The sequence below is a fragment of the Rutilus rutilus genome (genome assembly GCF_951802725.1).
Source record: "Rutilus rutilus genome assembly, chromosome: 5".
In the NCBI taxonomy this organism is placed as follows: domain Eukaryota; kingdom Metazoa; phylum Chordata; class Actinopteri; order Cypriniformes; family Leuciscidae; genus Rutilus; species Rutilus rutilus.
Genome location: NC_140213.1, coordinates 35,166,980 through 35,186,756, shown reverse-complemented (window position 1 = coordinate 35,186,756; position 19,777 = coordinate 35,166,980). Strand labels below are relative to the sequence as shown.

The window sequence follows — 19,777 nt, the reverse complement described above, 5'->3', positions numbered from 1 at the left end:
GGAGTCTGTCTGGTGCCACTAGTGACACTGAAATTATACACTGCAGCTTTAAATTTCAGCTTATTATTATGGTTTTAACTAAATATTTAAGAATCACAGACATAAATTAGTGCTTCATGAATTGAATCAGTACTGCTACCTTTAAACTGGTCACTAGTACAAAACGAATGTTAAATTTGAGACTAAAACATATGATGATTACTGTTGGATTGCTCTGGATAGATGCAAGACTCACTAGAATGACTTGATCTAGCATTCATTTGATCAATAATACAATGTTTTTAATTCTCAAATCATAGAAATCCCTACTCACTCTACAAACGTAAATTGATGAATTATGAACAAGAAGTCATAATGATGTGCTGTTGTTGTTTTTTTCCTTTGAGATTCAGGCTTTGTCTGAACTGTATACATCAATGAAGATTATGCAACCAAAATGTGCTAGAAATAAGCGTTCATGCAATTTACGATTTTGTTTTCCGTCTCATGTCAAAATACTGCCTTCTCCTTTATTAACTGCACATGAAGCTTTAAGGAACCATGAATCTGTGCTGTATTGTTACACATTTAGCTTCATGAATCGACAACCTACAGTCAAAAATCCTACAACCGACGTTACAGGAAGCAATGGATTCAGCCACTATAAGGACTACAAAACATTCCTGAAATCTCTTGCCAGTCGAACCCCTGATAACTGTCAGATTGCTTTTAAAGCACATGATCATGAATTAACTCAAAGCTTGCAGAAATCACAATGGATTTTTGTTCATTTTCTGTCACTGAAGTGGTCACAGTACTTCCAGAATTGTAAAGCTTTTGTTCGTTTCCATCAGATTTTTTTTCCCTCTCATCTATGGGCTGAAACAGAAGCATTAGGGGTTAAATGCACCATTGAACTTGAATGAATGTGCTAAGAGGCCAAATATGACAATACGGCCATCTCCACATGTTGTTTTAGAACCAAAAAAAAGAAAAAAAAAGCTAAACAATAATCATTATGCCCAAGAACACTCATCGCTCAACTTGTTTTTTTTTTTTGTGACATTACTACAAAGCGTGTAAAGCGTAACCTATATCACAAATAGATAAGAAACACCAGTGAATGCAAGTGAACTTATTTGTACAGAAACGTCACTCATCACACGAGTCGCCACAGTAACCCGTCATGTAGCTGTGATGCACCGTAGCCGTTTGTGCAGCCATCGGAGACGTGAACAATTTTCTACTTGCACAGCAGTGAACATTCACAGTCAAATGTAAAAACTAAATATTTTTCTACAATGTTTCAAGACCTAAGAAAGCATCCGACCCCCCGACCCCTGATTTTTGTCGACTGCTGTATGGTTTTCTCAGTAGTGTGTATCACATTAGTTGTTGTCAAAGCTATTGTGTGCTGCAGTATTTCCAGGTATACTTCTTTGTTTATTGTCCTTTTTTTTTATTATAATTATTATAATTTTGCTTTGTTTATTGGAGATTTGAAGAAGTGTGATGTCTCATTATTTCAATCTGTTAACGTAGCATTATATGTACCCTGTACCTTAGGCTAATATTATTAAGTATGCTATGAGAATGGATATTTTACTGGCTTTATAGAATGTTAAAATGAATATAATAATGACAATAATAAGAATGATTTAACTCCTAAAAATTGAGTACTTGCTACTAAGCGCTTGTGTTACCATTACAAATGTTGTGTGCTTCTCTTAATAATTTTCGTTGTAGAAAAAAAAAAAACCGAGTGAATTTTATTAGGCTTCGACAACTAATGATAGCAGTGTAAATTCATGGAGGATTTTTAACAAACCTGGGGGTTATAGAAGAATATAGTTATTTTAATCGTTCTATTTACTAACTGTAGGGTGTGAAGGGGCTCGCGTCGTGGTGAACTATGTTATAGCTTGTTATTCACTGTTACTTTTGATCATTTTTCGGTCTCCAAGGTGAATCGAGTTATTAAAGGAAATTTGTATGCTCACATATGCATATTGTATATGTGTAGAAATGTAATCACACTTTGTCTTGGATTTACATTAAACTGTTAAGTCACGGCATCTGTCTTGTATTTTCATGCTGTCATTGTGAGTTTCTTTCGTGTTTAGTCCAGAGAATAATTATCTTCTGGTGGCACACACTAACCAGACTTTCACCGAAGGCAATGCAAGTGTACCAAAAATTATCTAGTAGGGAATAAGTCTAAATACACAAATGTGCATCTTGGTTTTGTATGTGCGTCTGCCATGTAATCTAAGTAATGTAATGTAATCTACATCTATAAATCTAATGTAATGTAATCCAAGTAATGTAATCTACATTACTTATTTTAGGTAATGTATTCTGACTACTTTTTAGATTACTTTTTAGATTACTTTTGACCTAACTCGTTTATCACATTGATTTGAATATGATAATCTTGTACCATATTGATATAAAAATACAAAGAGAGAGAAAATATATTCCATTCTTTGTTATCATCAACATGAAGTGCATTAAATATGACATTATGTCAGGGTGTCCCAAACTGGGGCTTGTGAGTTTAATGAAAAGCGATGAATTAAATCATAAAAAAATAGAACAATCGAAATAAAACATTTACTAAAAATGTTTTACCTGCATGTCATGTGACCATTTACCGACATCAGAGATTCGTGAACTTTATTTTATTATTATTATTATTGACTTGATATTATTATTGACCTAACTTATTTAGCTACTTAAGGGCTTACTTCAAGTAAATATATTAGGGCGAAGAGGTTTGGCTAACAAAACATTTGGGGAATCCCTGCACTGCATGTATGAAATGACATAAATTTGTACATTTGAATGTGTTTGTAAGACAAAAGCTTTCCAAAGACAGCAATAATGACTTATAATTAAAATAATAATTAATGTGGTCACGAGGATTTGATTAGATTTGCAATGTTGAGAAAAGCTTCTTAAAAGTGAAATAATGGCTGTAAATCCAGTGATCAAATGCTGTGTGATTCTCAGTTTTCAGTGATAGTCACATGACCAGTGGCTGTTCTGTATGTGTAATTTCATAAACCTGGAAGACAAACTGAATGTATATAAGCAGTAGTAGGAACATTTCAAATAAAACAAAGAAGTAGAATCAATGAATTATGAATAATTCACTGCCATTGTGAGAACAACATGTAATCAATAGAAAAGTAACTGTAGTCTGATTATGAGTGTTTTAAAATGTCATATAATCTAATTACAAGTACTTATCTTTTGATTAAGTAAAAAGACGCCGTTGCCCTCGGTGACCACTAGGGTGTGCTGTCACATTACCAAACTCGAATACATTGTAGCGAATCGTTTAATCGTGTTCAGAATCTCCTTGGTTGTGAAAAATAAAACATGTAAAAACTTCCTAAAAAAATAATCTGGTTCAGGTGCAGAATATGCAGCCACACAAGATCCGGTAACAAAGCGCGTTGCAGTTAAAGCACAGACGCCGGCGGAGGTGTCAATCTAACCCGTATTACTGAAGGACGTCGAGGGGAGCCAATGACCGGAGAGCCCGTACAAGACACTCCAAATCCTGCTGTCAGGGGAGGATTTAGTGCAATCCCGAGCACAGAGCGGTTGCATCTGAGAAAGTGAGTGATGTTCAAACAGGGTCCAGACACTTATGAAAAGAAAATCCCACGTTGTGTCATGCAATCATGGAAAAAAGAAGATTTAATCCTGATCTGAAACTGGATATGGACGCTATCGACTTCAGATCGCTGTAACTCGGTTTTAAAAGGTAAGGAGTTGCTTTTCTAGGCTGTGCATGTGCTAAAAGTCTTTCTTTGCTTTCAAATAAACTGATATAAATCCGATCCAGCCGCAAGATAAAGTTACTAGACGTATATTTTGCAACTACAAGTTAACTCGAGTTAAATGCACCATCAATCAAACATGTAACGTTATATAGACGATGTTTGCAATCATTTCTTTCAAAAAGGGCTCCGTTATGTGGCATACAGGAACACATCCGAAATATTAGCTCTTAGTTCCAATAGATAATCAAGCTAGTTATAATAACACCGTGAAATCCTAAGATTACAAAGTATTTCTCTCATAACCATTACAGAACAGTTACTGCAAATCCCGACTCCAAGCCTAATCCGCGTGCAACACGCGCGTTTAGCGGGGTTTTAACGCACAGTGAGTTCACAAGCCCTTGGCTTTAACTTACATTGATTCTGAAGCATGCAGTATGCTATGTCGTTGTGTAAGTTTAGTCATTTGAAAGGAGCACACTATACAACTATGTTTGGATCTCTGCGAGACTCGGTTCGTGTGATATTACACGATAAAGATGTCCGATTCATGAAAACGAATCGCTCTTTTGAACTGGATCTTTTTGGTGAATCTATTGAACAGGTCTAAATGATTCGTTCACGAATCTGCCGGAATCGCTCCTGCTGGTTCTAGAGTGGGGATTCCAATTCATGCCCGAGAACAGATGAGTTAAGTGATTTGTACAGGATTTGATAAATAGGGCAAAGTTCATTTAAAAGTCCATTAGCAGAAATTATATTAGTAAACGTACTGGAAATATATGACGGAGACACATACGAAACAGCTGGGACTTTATAATAAACACCTATGCTATGTTAAAAGTGTCCTTCCGTGTAATAAACAGCAGTAAATAACTTTACCGGAACGTTAGAGCTTATAATGTGTCACGCCAGGATGGCAGGAGCCACGCGATGACGTAATTGCGCCATGACGTAACTATCGTTCTTTGAGCTGGTTCTTTAAAACGAATTGTTTGAAAGAACCGATTCGTGAAAATGAGTCGGACAAGTTAAGGAACAAAGGAACCGTACGGTCTGCACGAGCACTTCACTTGTAGTGTCACTCAGTCAGCGCGAGGCAGCATGGCAATGCATTTTAGTGGTTAAAATCTGCAGTTATGAATTAAAATGTAGGGTTTTAGTGATGTGCAAGATGTCATTTGTTCGGTTTATGATTAAATCGTTAGATATGGTTCCGGATGTATTCATGAATCCATGTTCAAAAAGAGGACTGAAAATATGACCTAAATAACAGTGGTATTGTCTTCATCTGCTGCAGTTCACGGTGACTAGTTGAACGCGTGGATTTTCTCCTCGGATCACCTCGGACCAAACATGAGTTTCACTAAATTAAGGGTCTAATGATGGAGGGAGGTAGTCGGGTCACCGCGTGCGTGCTGCTGCTGCTGCTGATGTTCGTCTCCATGGTGATCGCTGATTCACCTGCTGCAGGTAAGTGATGTCATGGTCTGCTTCATTTGGGATGGGTGATCAGTTTGCAACCGGTAACTGGATGAGTTTGTTGGCAAGATGATAGGAATTTAGCCTTTTGTGGGAGACCTTTAAAACTGCTGTAATGCAATGCGAAGTTTTGAGGACAATGTTTTTCTCATTAGCAATTCATCCTCACATTTTGGTTCAATTTAAAAGCAGGCCAGATTCAGAGTCAGACCTGTTTGTCAACATGTTGATAAATGTTTTGTTCAAAATTAATGTTAACATTAAGGGCACTTTTCTTGATTGTCTGGAACTTACTGTGCAGGTTTATGTATCCATGATGATGGGTTTTTTCTCACTCAAAACTTAATTGAAATCTATTTCATATATAATTTAGCAGCAGGTACTTTAGAACAGTGGATATGTCATTTTATTTAAAAATGTGTGTTGTCTAGTTTGAGTGATTTCCTCTCTCTCTCTCTCTCTCTCCCTCTCTCCCTCTCCCCCTCTCCCAAATTTTGATGGTTTAGATCTCTCTGTGGCCAATAATTCACTGGAAAAACACATTGTTGTCTGCACAAATCATGTTTATCCTCAAGTAGACATTGGATGTTGTTTGGAAATCATTGACAACACGATATAGGAAGCATTTCCCCTTCAATTTAGAAGTCTGTTTAGTTATCATAGCTTTGCACAATTATACTGTATAGTAGCTGCATTTTATTATTTGCATTTAACATGGTTTTTCCCTCCTGTCCATGACTCACGAGTTGAGAACCACTGCTTTGGAATAATATCTTATAACTGTTTTTCTTCTTTATTTACACAATGCAAGCAAACTATATGAGGCCTTAATTAGAATTAGAACAGTAGAACCCATAATACTGGACACCTGGATGCGCTGCGGTGCGACACGACAAATCCCGACAGTAAACTGATGACTCGTTCTATTTATGACGTACTCCAAGCACTCGCAATACTTCTCATAAGAAGGACAAATGGATTTACAGAAAATTGTAATCGGTGCATCTCTATTTAAAACTCAAATTTCTTAGCCTAGTCTCTCAAAATGTTTCTTTTCTATATCCTCAAAATATCTAGCAGGTCAGATCTTTGACTGTTATCAACGTAATGATGAAGGATATTAAATAAGGCTACTATTCTTCTCTTTTTTTGTGTGTGGAACTTCTACATTGGCTCTTGATTTACCCTAATCCATGTCACTGACTCAAGCGTGTTGTCTTCGAACCAAAACAGTTCCTTCCGTTTACAGACAACTCTACAAAATAATATAATTTTTAATATCACTCACAATTTAGATAGATTACAAATTAAGCACACAGACTCATCTTGCCTGTATGTCAATTATACCCTTTCACAGTCTTAAGGGTCAAAGAACTCTATAAAGACAGAATAAGAATCATGCTGCTAGGTGCTTTTTGTTGGTAGAAAAATCTTTAGATGCAATTGGATTCATTTGCACGTTGCAGTGGTTTCTCAAGTTCAAACTCAAGACTTGTGCAGTTTCGCATTCATTTTTTGAAAGAAATCGTGTCTATCATTCATTCAAGATGATTCTCATTGATCAGCTGTTAGAGTAAACTTGACTGCTATGCGATTCATTCCAATTACACGTCTATTTTTGCTGAAAATCAAGATATTAGGAGCTTCATTGAGTGAAGTGATGGTGCATTTATATCCATTTCAGCATGTCACAAGCTGTATTAAAAAATTGGAATGTATTATTTTCAGTGGTCCACTTCACTGATTCTTAAAGAGATAGTTCACCCTAAAATTAAAGTTCTGTCTATTCATCGACATGTCAGTCCAAACCTGTATGACTTTCTTTTGCAGAACACAAAATCATGCATTCATGCATTCATGACCTCGAGACTAGATTACTGTAATGCTTTATTTGCTGGTTGTCCTGCATCCTCAATAAACAAGCTACAGTTAGTCCAAAATGCAGCCGCTTAGAGTTCTTACTAGATCAAGAAAATATGATCATATAACACCGATTTTAACATCACTACATTGGTTACCTATAAAGTCCCGTATTAATTACAAGGTATTGCTACTGACTTATAAAGCACTAAACGGCCTAGCTCCAGTCTATTTAACGGATCTTCTATCGCCCTATAATCCATCGCGCTCTTTAAGATCATTAAATTCGAGGCTTTTGGTCATACCTAGGATATCCAGATCCACCAAAGGAGGGAGAGCATTTCCACATTTAGCTCCAAAACTCTGGAATAGCCTTCCTGATACTGTTCGTTGCTCAGACTCGCTGTCCCAGTTTAAAACTAGATTAAAGACGCATCTCTTCAGCCAGGCATTCATATAATATTTTTAATCTTACAGTTAAATCCTGTCTCTAGTTCATAAACGCCAGAGGAGAACTGGCCCCCGACTGAGCCTGGGTTCTCCCAAGGTTTTCTTTTCTCCATTAGGTCACCTGATGGAGTTTTAGGTCACCATTAGGTCACTTGGAGTTTTTTGGTTCCTTGCCACTGTTGCCTTTGGCTTGCTCAGTTGGGGATATTTTGGGGATATTTAATTTTATCAATCAATAAATTCCACTAGAAACAAACCTTGTTGTATTATTTTAATTTAGTACTGTGAAGCTGCTTTGATACAATCTGTATTGTGAAAAGCGCTATACAAATATACTTGACTTGACAAAAGAAGAAATTTTAAATAACTTTGGGAACAAATCAACATTTGAGCCAATTGACCAACTACAGAAGAGTCAAGTTTTAAATAGGAAAAATATCGAAACTCTTTGGTCATTTTTTTGAGAGAGATGCTAATGGTCTTGTCCGATTCAATGATCTATGCTAAGCTATGCTAAAAGTGGTACCGCCAGACCCGAAGTTCAGCTGAATGGATTCAAAAACGGTAAAACTCATCTGTTTAACTCTGGGGGAGTTGTAAAATGAGCCTATTTCCAAAAAAAGTGGAGTATCCCTTTAAGATATAACCGACTGTGAGTGTGTTTATGAGGATACTCGCTGAGACAGATTTGGCAGTTTGAGTGATGGTGTCATATATCAGGCACATTTATATAATGCATTATTACTAAAGCTCAGCAGCTCAAATGCTTCCATCACCTTCTAACTCCATACATTTTGAAATTGCACTGCAATTTTATACTTCATCTTGGTGTTGAGATTTAGGTCAGACAGTTTTAAAAAAATGTCTACAAAAAAAATCAATTATTACCAATGTTGAAAACAGTTGTGCTGCTTACTATTTTTGTAGAAACCGTGATTTAGGAATTTCTGAATTTTTGATGAAAAAGAACAACATTTATTAGAGATTATATTACAACTGCCTGTACTGTCACTTTTGATCAATTTAATGTGTCACTGTTGAATAAAAGTATACATTTCTTAAAAATTCTTACTCAATTTAAACTTTTGAATGGTGGTGTACAAGAATATAAATAAGATTGCAGAGAGACTGATTTGGTTACATCATTCGCAATGGGATTTTTGCCGAAATTACACTTTTTGTTGTTGTTGTTGTTGTTTAAGTCACACCTGTGACTTCTACAAGCGAATATAATCCCATAACAATTTCAGAGCTCATGGCAGATCTGTCCTAAAGTTGTAAGCATAAAAACACATTACTCTATGGAGAAGCTGAATGAGATTTTACTGTCCAGAATTCGAAGTCAACTCTATAGGGCGGTCTAATTTAAATGACCAATATTTGCATATGGTTTTGAAGAAATCCTTGTCTTAAATGTCTTATCACCAATGGCAACCAGTGCATGTACCGATGTTCCTTAGAGCACTCAGTGGACACATGATCACCCAGCTGTAACCCTACTACTTGTATTCTTGTAATCGAAAAGTTCTCTCACAGAATTCACACAGGGTGTCAGAGCCCCCTGAAGATCGTTGGTGAGTTTTGGGGATTGCAAGGAGCTCATCGAAAAACTCCTGGCTAATTACAAGTGTTGCTTCGTTTACAAATGAAACCTGATCTGTGAGGGATGACAATGAGTGCATTCATTATTCATCGCCTCTGGGACTGGGAACAGATCAATACGCCGGGCCCATCAAAAACCACATGAGCTGGATGCTGAAGCCACTGGCTTCTGGACAAGCAAACAAAGTCCCATTGAGAAACTGGGATAGTTGGATACAAGCTTCTTTGATGGTGAACCCTTTCCTTGCCGAGGAGGACTGTGTGTATTTGAAGGATAATGGTTTGGCTCTCACCATAGGGATGCATCAGCTTGTGGTCAAGGTCAGGTCAATTTAAAGTTAACTCGCATTCAAAGTAAACCTAAAGGGTGCCAAAATCAAAGCCGTACATAATTGATGTTCAATATACACCAAGATGGAGTGGGATCCATGAGATTTAAAAGTGGGCAGAGTTACCCAGTTTAACATGACATAACAAAACCTATGCCAAATAGCACACTTATAGTCTTGTAGCCTTCACTTCCATGTGTTCGATTAGGGTTTCCTATTTGTCATATTCAATTCAGAAGGATTCAACGATGGTTGAGACAGCAACTCTCATAAACAAGTTTTTTTTTTTTTTACTTTTGGGTTTCATGCTTCATCCCTCTAGATCCCTAGACTTACAATTTATTTGCCTACTTTCATGTTAATTAGTTGTAATGAAAATAATTTGTCCTCATCATAGAGAAAGTGTGCAGTACAAAGCTGTTTCTGCACCATTGTTCTAAGACATCTGCAAGTAATTTGGCCCCTTTAACAAGGTAGTTTTCCACAGTCCTATAGTTTTTACATTCATAGACCAGTTCTTCTCATTTAATGGCCTTTATTGATGTAAAAGAAACATCTGAAAGCTTTCGTATGCATTGATGCCTAGCAAGTTTTTAAATATTTGATTTTTAGCACACAATCTTGACAGACTGCCTGGCTTCAGCCAGCAAAATGTCAAAGTTAAGATGATATGCATTTGTCTGTCGCAGTTGTCTTGTTATGCACATTTATTATTTTATTTCTTTAAAATAAGAGACAGCATGTGTCTTTTCTTTGTTTGGAAGTACATTTTTATTTGAACAGCTTTTCTTCATTGTAAATTTCAACAAACTAAAGCACAGATCCCGACTCAGCACTGAGCACCTCTGGGCTTTTTTTGTGAGTTTCATCAGCATAAGTACAAGACATTAGATCTGATTATAAGAAACTTAGGTCTTAAAGTTCCAGTTTTATGGCTGGGAATGTTTATACTGAATACCAGAATTTTCATTTTGAAAAATTGCACGATTCCACTACTGTTTACACCAATTACTCTATTAAACGACTATTTCCTAACTAGACATGGTACTTTTTTTCTTTTGGTAAAAATCTGGATTTGTAGTCAACACTTATTTCCCAACGTTTGTTCTGTAGAGCACTCATTTGAAGTGACATTTAAAGATAAGAGGGCTCTATTTTAGTTGTTAGTCAAAGGAACTGAGTGAATGGAGGCCTGTGAGGCTGAGATAGCGCTGGGATCATGTCAGCGATGTCACGATATCAGTCACGCTATTTTACACCATCTATTCAACAGCGACCTCCACTACTTGATCTATGTGATATTTCATTCATCCCATTTCATCGTCTTTGTTTTGAACGTATCCTTTTGTTATCTATTAATTTACTGTAGTTTGAATTGTGTCATTTCTGGGTTTTAGTACTCCATAAACTCATTTTATGGACTTCATTTAATGTACTGTAAAGACCTATGTGCCAAATTCACCCACATGGCGATTGATTATAGTGCACTAATGCGGTCTACCGAATACATCCCAGCATTTTGATTCTGTTGTGAACTTTAGTTGAGGTAACTGTGACAGAAGGCTGACATGGATGTCCATATTGCATTGGGTTCACATATCTGTACGGTTCAACACATGTCTGGATCATCTCACTCTGAACAGATGGTTACATCCGAGCACAGCCGGGGTTTTGGGGAATTAATTGTTAAATCTGAAATGTAATAAAATAGATTAAATCATACATTTAAAAAAATCACGGGAATTGGAGTATTAAAAGAACTCATATTTCACGTACACACTCATTTTGGTGCTTTGCTTTTGAAGAAAAATCAATACTAACAGATTAGTAACAATAATACCATTAAGCATTGTCCTCAACCTTTCATAATCATCATAATTTGCACCATGTTTTACAGAGGTTGTCAAACCATCTCGCCTGATGGAGTTTCAGTGTAAGAGGTGCTTCTTTCTCTCCTCTCTACAGGAGTCTGGCTGCTTTGTAGTCGAAGGGTCCACAAGTTTATTCAGTGAGTTCAGTCCAACCCTAAAAAAAAAAACGAAGCCCTCACAGTGACACAGTCTTCAGGGCCTCTCCGGTTACAGGCCTGGCCTTCCTGTCTTTCGAAGAAGGCTGAGGGAGTAGGGGAGGAACGTGTAGGGAACTTGAGCGTCCTCCAGTGAATTACACAATAAGCCAGCTATGGAAAAGTCTGCTTCTCTGGAGACCATCCCAATGTTAGGAGTTAAAGTGTGTCCCCACCTTCCTCATTACATCCCCTCGTCTGACTCGGTCGCTGCATTCTCCCTCGCAGTCTGAGTCTTTCTGCGACCGTTTGTATTCAAGCTCGGCTCTTTGTCTCGAGTGTATTAGAGTCCTTGAAAGGTCATGGAAATGTATTTAGCCAGTATACATTTTTGTACTTATGCTATTCTAAATTATTACTTGAGCTAGAAAGTACACGTGCGAGTGCAATCTCTATTAGTTTATAGAACTAGTCATCACAAACTATGGATGCACAATTTGATTTGAAGTTAAACAATAATTGAAAGGGAGCCAATTCTTAAATTCTCAGTTTTGCCGAATTCTGTGCAGGAGAGATGGACCAGCAGCAGCAGACATAACCTCAGTCAGATCAATGGAAACCGCCAGAGAAAGTGTTTCGCCTGACATGACTCTGCCTGTGTGCCATGTTAGGTAACACGTTCCAGCCTGATTTTACTCAAAACAGGCTGAATTTTTTTTTTTTTTTTTTTTCTCAACCAGATGTTAGGCTGCAAAATTCAGGTGAATTTGACTATTAGTACTCTTTCACTTTTGGAAAATTTTCTCTGGCTTATGTTTGCAATAACAAGACTTTTTATGACATGAAGGAAGCCACTGTTGTGCTGTGTTTGTTGTTCTTACTCATTTTCTGTCTGTACTGTGTAGTAGTTCAATCTGTGGCTATACATGGGAAATTTCAGTTGTCCTGAGGACTTAGCTGCTGATAAGACAAACAACAGAGCTCTGTTCATTGTCAGAGGTGCCAATCGCACATCGTTAGAAAGAAGTTATTTCTTTTATTCAGCAAGGATGCATTAAATTGATCAAAAGTGACAATAAGGAAGTTTACGTTGCTACAAAAGATTTCAGTTTCAAATAAATGCTGTTCAAGTGGTTCAGATTTTTACTTGCCCGGCTAAAATTTTCACTGGCCCCTACCACAAAATAATGATAAATAAATAAAATAAAACAGTTATTGTTTTCATTTTTGTTTTTTACCCATGTGACCTTATATTATAATAAATAAGGTTATGACACCAGCAAATATAAATGTAAAACCTTATTAAAGACAAGTAAACAGTCAGCAATAAAATAAGAGCAAATAGCCTAATTAAATTACAAGCAATATCCACTTCCACATTTTTTGGGACTGCCAAGTTATTTTTCACTATTGGTCCAGAATTCATGAGCATATACAAAATATTTTTGCATTTGTTTTTCCATTTGCTTTTGATACCTTATATCTCAGTAATATATCAATGGATAAAATGGACTCGAAGGACAAGAAACTTCTATACATCTTATTGGCAGCAAGTAAAAAGGCTTTAACAAGGAGATGGCTTAAACCAGAACCACCAACAACTGAGGACTGGATAAACATTGTGCACGAAATCTACATAATGGAAAAACTGTCCTTTTCACTCAAAGTGCAGAGGGACACTTTCTACAGGATATGGTCCAAGTGGACGGAATACGTTAAGCCGGTTAGATCTGATTTTCTGTAAACACTGCTGCTTCTTACTAACTGTGCACTGATTTAAGTTTAAATGAATAACATAAATAACATGGAAGTAATTTGGTTACCCCGCCACCCGCACTTGAGTTCTGTTGTTCCTGTATTAGAAAGTAAAAAATGGAAAGCAACGTAATGTACTTCATATGTCAAACAATTGTAAAATTCAATATGCTTTTCCAATAAAAGATAATAAAAAAAAATAAAATAAAAAAAATTACAAGCAATAGCACAAATAAATACAATTGAACTAATGTACAAATTAAATGGGTTTTTTTCAGGCAGGTCTAACAGTAGTTTGCAGGTTCAGAAATTGAATAAAGTAATCAAATTTAAGTCTTCAAAAATTAAAAATAGATTAATCCTTATTGAAGTAGGCTAAGACAAGTTATTCAGTCAAGAGCAGTGAACACTGCGAAACCTCTTCTCTTGTGTTCCATGGAAGAAAGAAAATCATAAAAGTTTGCAAACATGATGAAAGGTGAAATATTTCTTTAAAAAAAATGAATGGGATATATATCTGATTTCCATTTTAAAATCCATGTTCTTTTCAGCTTGAATTGAGCTCATTTACAAAAATATGAAAGTATAGACTACAAACAAGACTGGCTGAAGGATGTAGTACACAGTGTTACATGTTGTAAATGTAATGTAAGAGAAACCACCTAAAACAACAGTCTTCCTCCCATAAAAGCATTCTGAGATAAAAACGAATATCAGCACAGACTCTGCCTTGATTGTTCGATTAGGCTGCGCACTGGGAGTCTGTGCCAGCGTTAGGCAGAGGCAGTCACGCAATGGGATCAGCTTAAAACAGAAACATGTGTGGGCAAAGGGGTTTGAATTAATACCAAAGACCTTTCCTTTGCTTTTTCTTTCTCTTTTTTTAACCATCTTTTTTTTTCTGGAATAGCAACAACCATCAAATGAGACTTTCCCTAGAATGAGCTTGGCAAATGGAAGGAAATGACATCATTAGTGGGGTTGTAATTTGTGGCTCAGTGTTTTCTGCAGTAGATTTTGGCTTGTCTTTCTTGTTGTGTGTTTCACAGCTGCTCCCTTCAAATTAGACCGTGTAGTCTAACCCTGAAAGTTGCAGGTAGGACGTCTTGTAAATTGCTCAGTGATTTGGGACTGAGCAGTTAACTACATTTAACAAATTAAACTAAGACTCAGCCATTAACTGGTTTGCACAAACAACGAAAGTTACCATGATAGTTTGGTTCGCTCACCAAGGCTCCATTACAGTTCCGAAACTGTTTGATTAGAAAAAAAATACCAGTTAATAACATTAAAAAATAATTTGCCTATACTTTATTCCAGAACTTAAATAGAGCTTTATACTAGAGCAGGGGTCTCCAACCTTTTTTCATTAGAGAGCTACTTTTTAAAAAGGAAAGTGGCCGAGAGCTACTCATGTAATACAATACTTAAATCTCTTAAACAATGTCTCATAACTCTCATATTAACAACTATCAAAACTGTTTTAGACCTAAAAGAGTTTTTGTAGGCCTAAATATGTCACCCTTAAATGTCAGAGAAAAACAGAATCCGAGATTAGTTTTTTTTAGTTGATCATAACTAGAGATGAAATGGCATGAAAATTTCATTTCATGGTTATAGTGACAAAAATGATCACGGTTATCACAGAATCCTGTTGAAAAAGTATAAATACTAAACAATGAAATCAATTCACCAGGTTTTATGTCGAAAACCAGCAAATAACAAATAAAACTAGCATCAATATGTACTTTTTGTTTACATAAACATTAAAATAATAACATTAAAAATGATAGCCAGATTTTAAAAGTGTCTTGCAACGTTATCTAACGTTACTGACATGCATCAAGTTCAAATCAAGTTTTGAGAAAAAAGGTTTTATAAAAAGATAAAAAGATAAACCTCACATATTTCAGCCTTTAAATATTTTTTTTATAAAAAGAATGAGTCAAAAAAGATAAATTACTGACATTTACAATGCACATGATTAGCTTATCTTTTATTATTAAAGGTATAGGTTAGGATTTTCCTGAATTTTAGAAAAGATGAAAAAATGCACATGCGCAACACTCTACCTGCTCCCAAGAGGGAACGCCTATTAAACGTGTGCACGAGAGAGCATGCACGAGCTAATCATAGCTTACATTAACTTTTACTAGCAGTGATTTTAAATGGATTTCTCCAAATAGCATGCCAAACTTTACCTGTCAAGTAGAAACTTCGCGACTGAGGCATCAGTGGGAAGCCCAACCTGTGTTTTGAGCGCACGCCATCGTGTGAATCGTGTGCACGAGCACGTACGACGGCCTTACGTAAACATATCACCAGAATGATTGACACTTAGGAGGACCAATAGTCTTGATGATCCACCCGGAAAAAGAAAATCCTCCGCTATACCTTTAATAGTAAGATTCGGTCCGATTTGCCCGTGGCGTCTGTCGTTACTATGCAACCATGATTTCCACCATCAAAAAATGCTTACGAAAATTTTTTTTACGGAAAAGAGAAAACACCTGTAGTGTTCGGGTGCACCCACATCCTTCATGTTGACTGAGCTTTCAATGTTGTTACGGAGAGGGTGAAGCTGATTGCTTGGTTCTTGTCATATGACCTGCGATGCGTTTGTGGCATTCTGAAAAGTTGTGAATTTTTTTTTTTTTTTTTTAAGCGCCTACATTTGAACGAACTTGAGCGCAAAAGACGCGATATGTGAACGGCCCCTTGGCGAGCGACCTCCAATAAGGCTACGAGCTACTGGTAGCTCGCGAGTGACGTGTTGGAGACCCCTGTACTAGAGCTTGTGACTAAACCTCGTAACTCCTTTTAACAGTTAAAGCTACACTGTGTCATTTTTTTAAGTTGATTCTTAGCAAAAAACACTGTTCTTTCAAAATGATATGTGCTCATTAATGTGTAATTACTTCTACCAACTAATCAAGTATTCTCGTAAGCGTAGAATCTGCCATTTGGAATTAGGGATGCACCGAAATGAAAATTCTTGGCCGAAACCGAAAACCGAAAAAGAGGAAACCAAGGCCGAAAACCGAAAACCGAAACACCGAAAGAAATTATGCCAATTATTGTTAGTACCATTGCATTTATGGCTATGACTGTGTACTAAGTTTACTAAAATCAAGGCATTGCAATTGCATAAATTAATATTAAAGTTTCAAAGAATAAATCCATTAAAATTTTATGCAAATATTTATTTAGCATTTGCAAAGTATAAAATTAAATGTTTAACTTGACCCCACTCATGTGTAGGCTACATTAAATAATAATGTAAAAGCCTACTGGCCTGTAGAAAGGTTTAAAAATGAAATGTTCTCTCATAAAAACAAAGTGCATTTAGGTCAATACTGCCATAGCCCAAAATAATATCTGCAGTTATATGCTCATGGACGTGAGTTGCAAAAACCATAAACAGCTCAGGTAAACCTCTGAGAAATGACGGCTACTCTGCACACACACGCAAAGGTCTCTCGCTCCCTCTCTCTGCCGCGCGCGCTACATATGCGCGCTCATGCTCGCTCGCGATTCCGGGAGATTTAAACTAATTTGCGGGCATTAGGGAGCCGGTATCAATACGCGGGAGACTCCCGGAACTTCCGGAAGACTTGGGATGTCTGTGTTTTGAAAATCGCTGTCCGTGGGTCACTCTTAGATATATTTAAATACGTCCACACCGCAGATATGTAATGTTGCTTCAGACAAGCACGTGCAGGTCGCGGTGTCTGCTGTTTGCGTCATCACAACATTTCGGCCGTATTGTTTCGGTGATAAAAGTCTTTCGGCCGAAAACCGAAAATGCACTTTTGGGCTATTTTCGGCCGAAAATTTTCGGTGGCCGAATATTCGGTGCATCCCTATTTGGAATACATACGAGCGAGTCGCTTGAATGGCGGCAGCCATGTTGCGCCTCCATCTTGAAAATACATTAGCCAAAGAGGGACATACCTGGAAATTCAAGCTTCGCCTTTCGCGTTTTTACACTCAGTGGCACCGTGACAAATGCGAGGGGGAGATTACTCACGACTGCCGGCAGATTTGAAATAATACGGCCACCGTAGGAGTTAAAACGTGCACCCTCGGAATGGGAGGGGCTAGAAAGTAATATTCAGTTGGTAGTCATAAACAATTTCACCGCTAGACGGGAGAAAATCCTACGTAATAGCCGCGTTTCCATTACCCTTCAAATTGCGCAAATTGAAATTGCGAATTGAAAATACGCTTAATGGAAACACGTCAATTTTGCAAAAAATACCATTTATCGTAAAAAAGTTTTTGCGCTCGCATGAGGTGGTTTTTCAGGCAATTCGAAAAAGGAATATTTCGCAAAACTGCAATGGAAACAGTTTTTGCGCATTTACAGGTCAGCTGACCTAGACGACGCGGTGTGTTTTGACAGAATACGAGACAGTTCTTGAGAAGAAAGAATAACAGGAATACTGGATTCTAAACCTCAAAGAAATGCCACAATAAAGACCTCGGAGCAGAAATGAGTGAGAAAACCCCAGAAACACCTCATATGTGCCGCTTACAGTATAAGGGTCTTTCCTTGCCATTAATGCTTAGATAACACGCCTACGTTTCCTTCCATTAATAATAATAACGTCTAGTGCGGTACATGGCTGTGATTTATTTATTTATTTATTTATTTATTTATTTATATAAATAAACATACCAACGTTCGTTGCCATGATTTTTGGAATGACTTATCGCGAGAGGACAAAATTACGTTTTAGTCGCATAACATCGGTTAATGGAAACGCCGTCATTTCGCAATAGTTTTTTGTCGATATTTAGAAAAAAAATCGCAAAAGTTTTGCGCAAATCTTTAATGGAAACGCGCCTAGTGTAGCTTTAACTCAAACTGTTGTCAAAACCTCATACAGAAGCTCCACCCGTCTCAATCGTGAATGAAGTGCTGCCCACATTTTGGACACTGTCTCTGCTTGTTTGCAGTGCAAGGGTATATAAAGAACTAGTTCTTTGAATAAGTACAGTGTTTTTTTTATTATTCAAAAAACACGATTTTGTAAAGGCTAATGTTTTATGTATTCGAGGAGCCAAGAAGAGTGTCAGTCTGTAATTTGCCCTCTAATCATAGCCAGTACAGCCTGTTCATAGCACTTCAATTTTTATACACAAGATTTTGGCCAAATGTTTTAAACAACAGGAAAAACTGGGCGCCCACATAGCTACAATAAACTTTATAACCTGTTAGTTGATGAAAACATAACACTGAACGCCGTTAATGACACAAAATGAACACAAATATCTGACATTCGCTGGTGAAAAACCTTGTAACTCCATTTGAGCTTGATTTTGGGAAAATGTTAATAATATAATGATACATGCAAGTGCCATAGTACTTACTTTGACAGCATGGTGTTTAATTATTTAAAAATATATATTTTTCCTAAATGGCAGTTCTACACTAACCTGCAATTTTCGATCACATCACGCTGGATATTACCTGTCATTCATTTTCATAATACTTTAACAGTTGGTGGCATATCCTTGGAAAAACTCCTGAGATCCAAAAGCTAGTGCCAGTGACTTGCCTATGGTGACTTGACAGCTGAGCGCGGGCATCTTTTTTAGCACTATAAACTTTAAACTCAGCGTTCATTAGTGAGGCTTACAAATAACAGACTGTCAAATTAATCTGATTTTAGCATTGAGTATTTGACAATAAGAGATTATTATAAGTGTATGTATATCATACTGTCTGGATCATGGTTTAATGTACTTTGTTGCTGAAAAATCATTCTCTATGTTAATGATTGTTAGGCAGACAATCAGATTGTTTTGGCCTTGTTCGGAATAGTTTATTGGGTTATTTCTCCCACTTACCACTGGACAGGAGTTTAGGGAGGAGCAAATTACATTTGGGTGTGCTAAACTGAATCATTTATATGGGTTTGATCTCATTTTCAGCCTGCTTGTGGTTTCAGCCTAAGACGTCATCCTGTTCTCAAAGACAAAGATAGCGAGACAGACAGAAAGACATACTGACATCGACCATACAGTAATCCTGTTTCTGCTGCAGATTCATTTAATTTTAGATCCCTTTGTTTTTATTTTGAAAGCATCATGCAACACACTTCATCTGATGTTTATAGAGGAAGTCATCAATAGGTCGTAACCATTATTTTATTATTGGTGTGGCCATGAAGAGCTCGAAATAGAGTAGCTCAATGTTTCCTTTTGTGGTGATCATTACCTCACTGTCTCTGTAGTTCTTTTGTCTCGTTTTCCTTTTGTCTTTGACAAAAACAGCCTGATTTTAAACTCCTTTTCAGTGTTTTCCAACAGTTTTAACATCAAGTGTCAGACCAACTGCAAATTTAGAAGCATTTCCTTTGGTAAATTTGACTCAAATCTTTTTAAACTTGTGCTTTCAAATTTAGTTTTGTATTATGTACTTAATTATATCATTGTGTTCAATGTACATATTTTTTTAAGGTCCAATAAACTTTTATTGACTGGTTTTGTAAGCATACCCCGTCCCTTAAACC

The 19,777-nt window shown here is 36.8% G+C and overlaps 1 protein-coding gene across 1 annotated transcript in view; it reads left to right on the top strand.

Annotated features, from left to right (window-relative positions):
* Positions 1-3,583: 3,583 nt before the first annotated feature.
* Positions 3,584-19,777, top strand: part of LOC311290660 (UPF0606 protein KIAA1549) — a 55,824-nt gene continuing 39,630 nt past the window's right edge. Inside the window, exons 1-2 of the mRNA XM_084409280.1 lie at positions 3,584-3,754; positions 5,074-5,246. Of these exons, the coding sequence (XP_084265406.1) occupies positions 5,156-5,246 (91 nt within the window). The 5' untranslated portion in view covers positions 3,584-3,754; positions 5,074-5,155. The remainder of the gene's footprint in view (positions 3,755-5,073; positions 5,247-19,777) is intronic.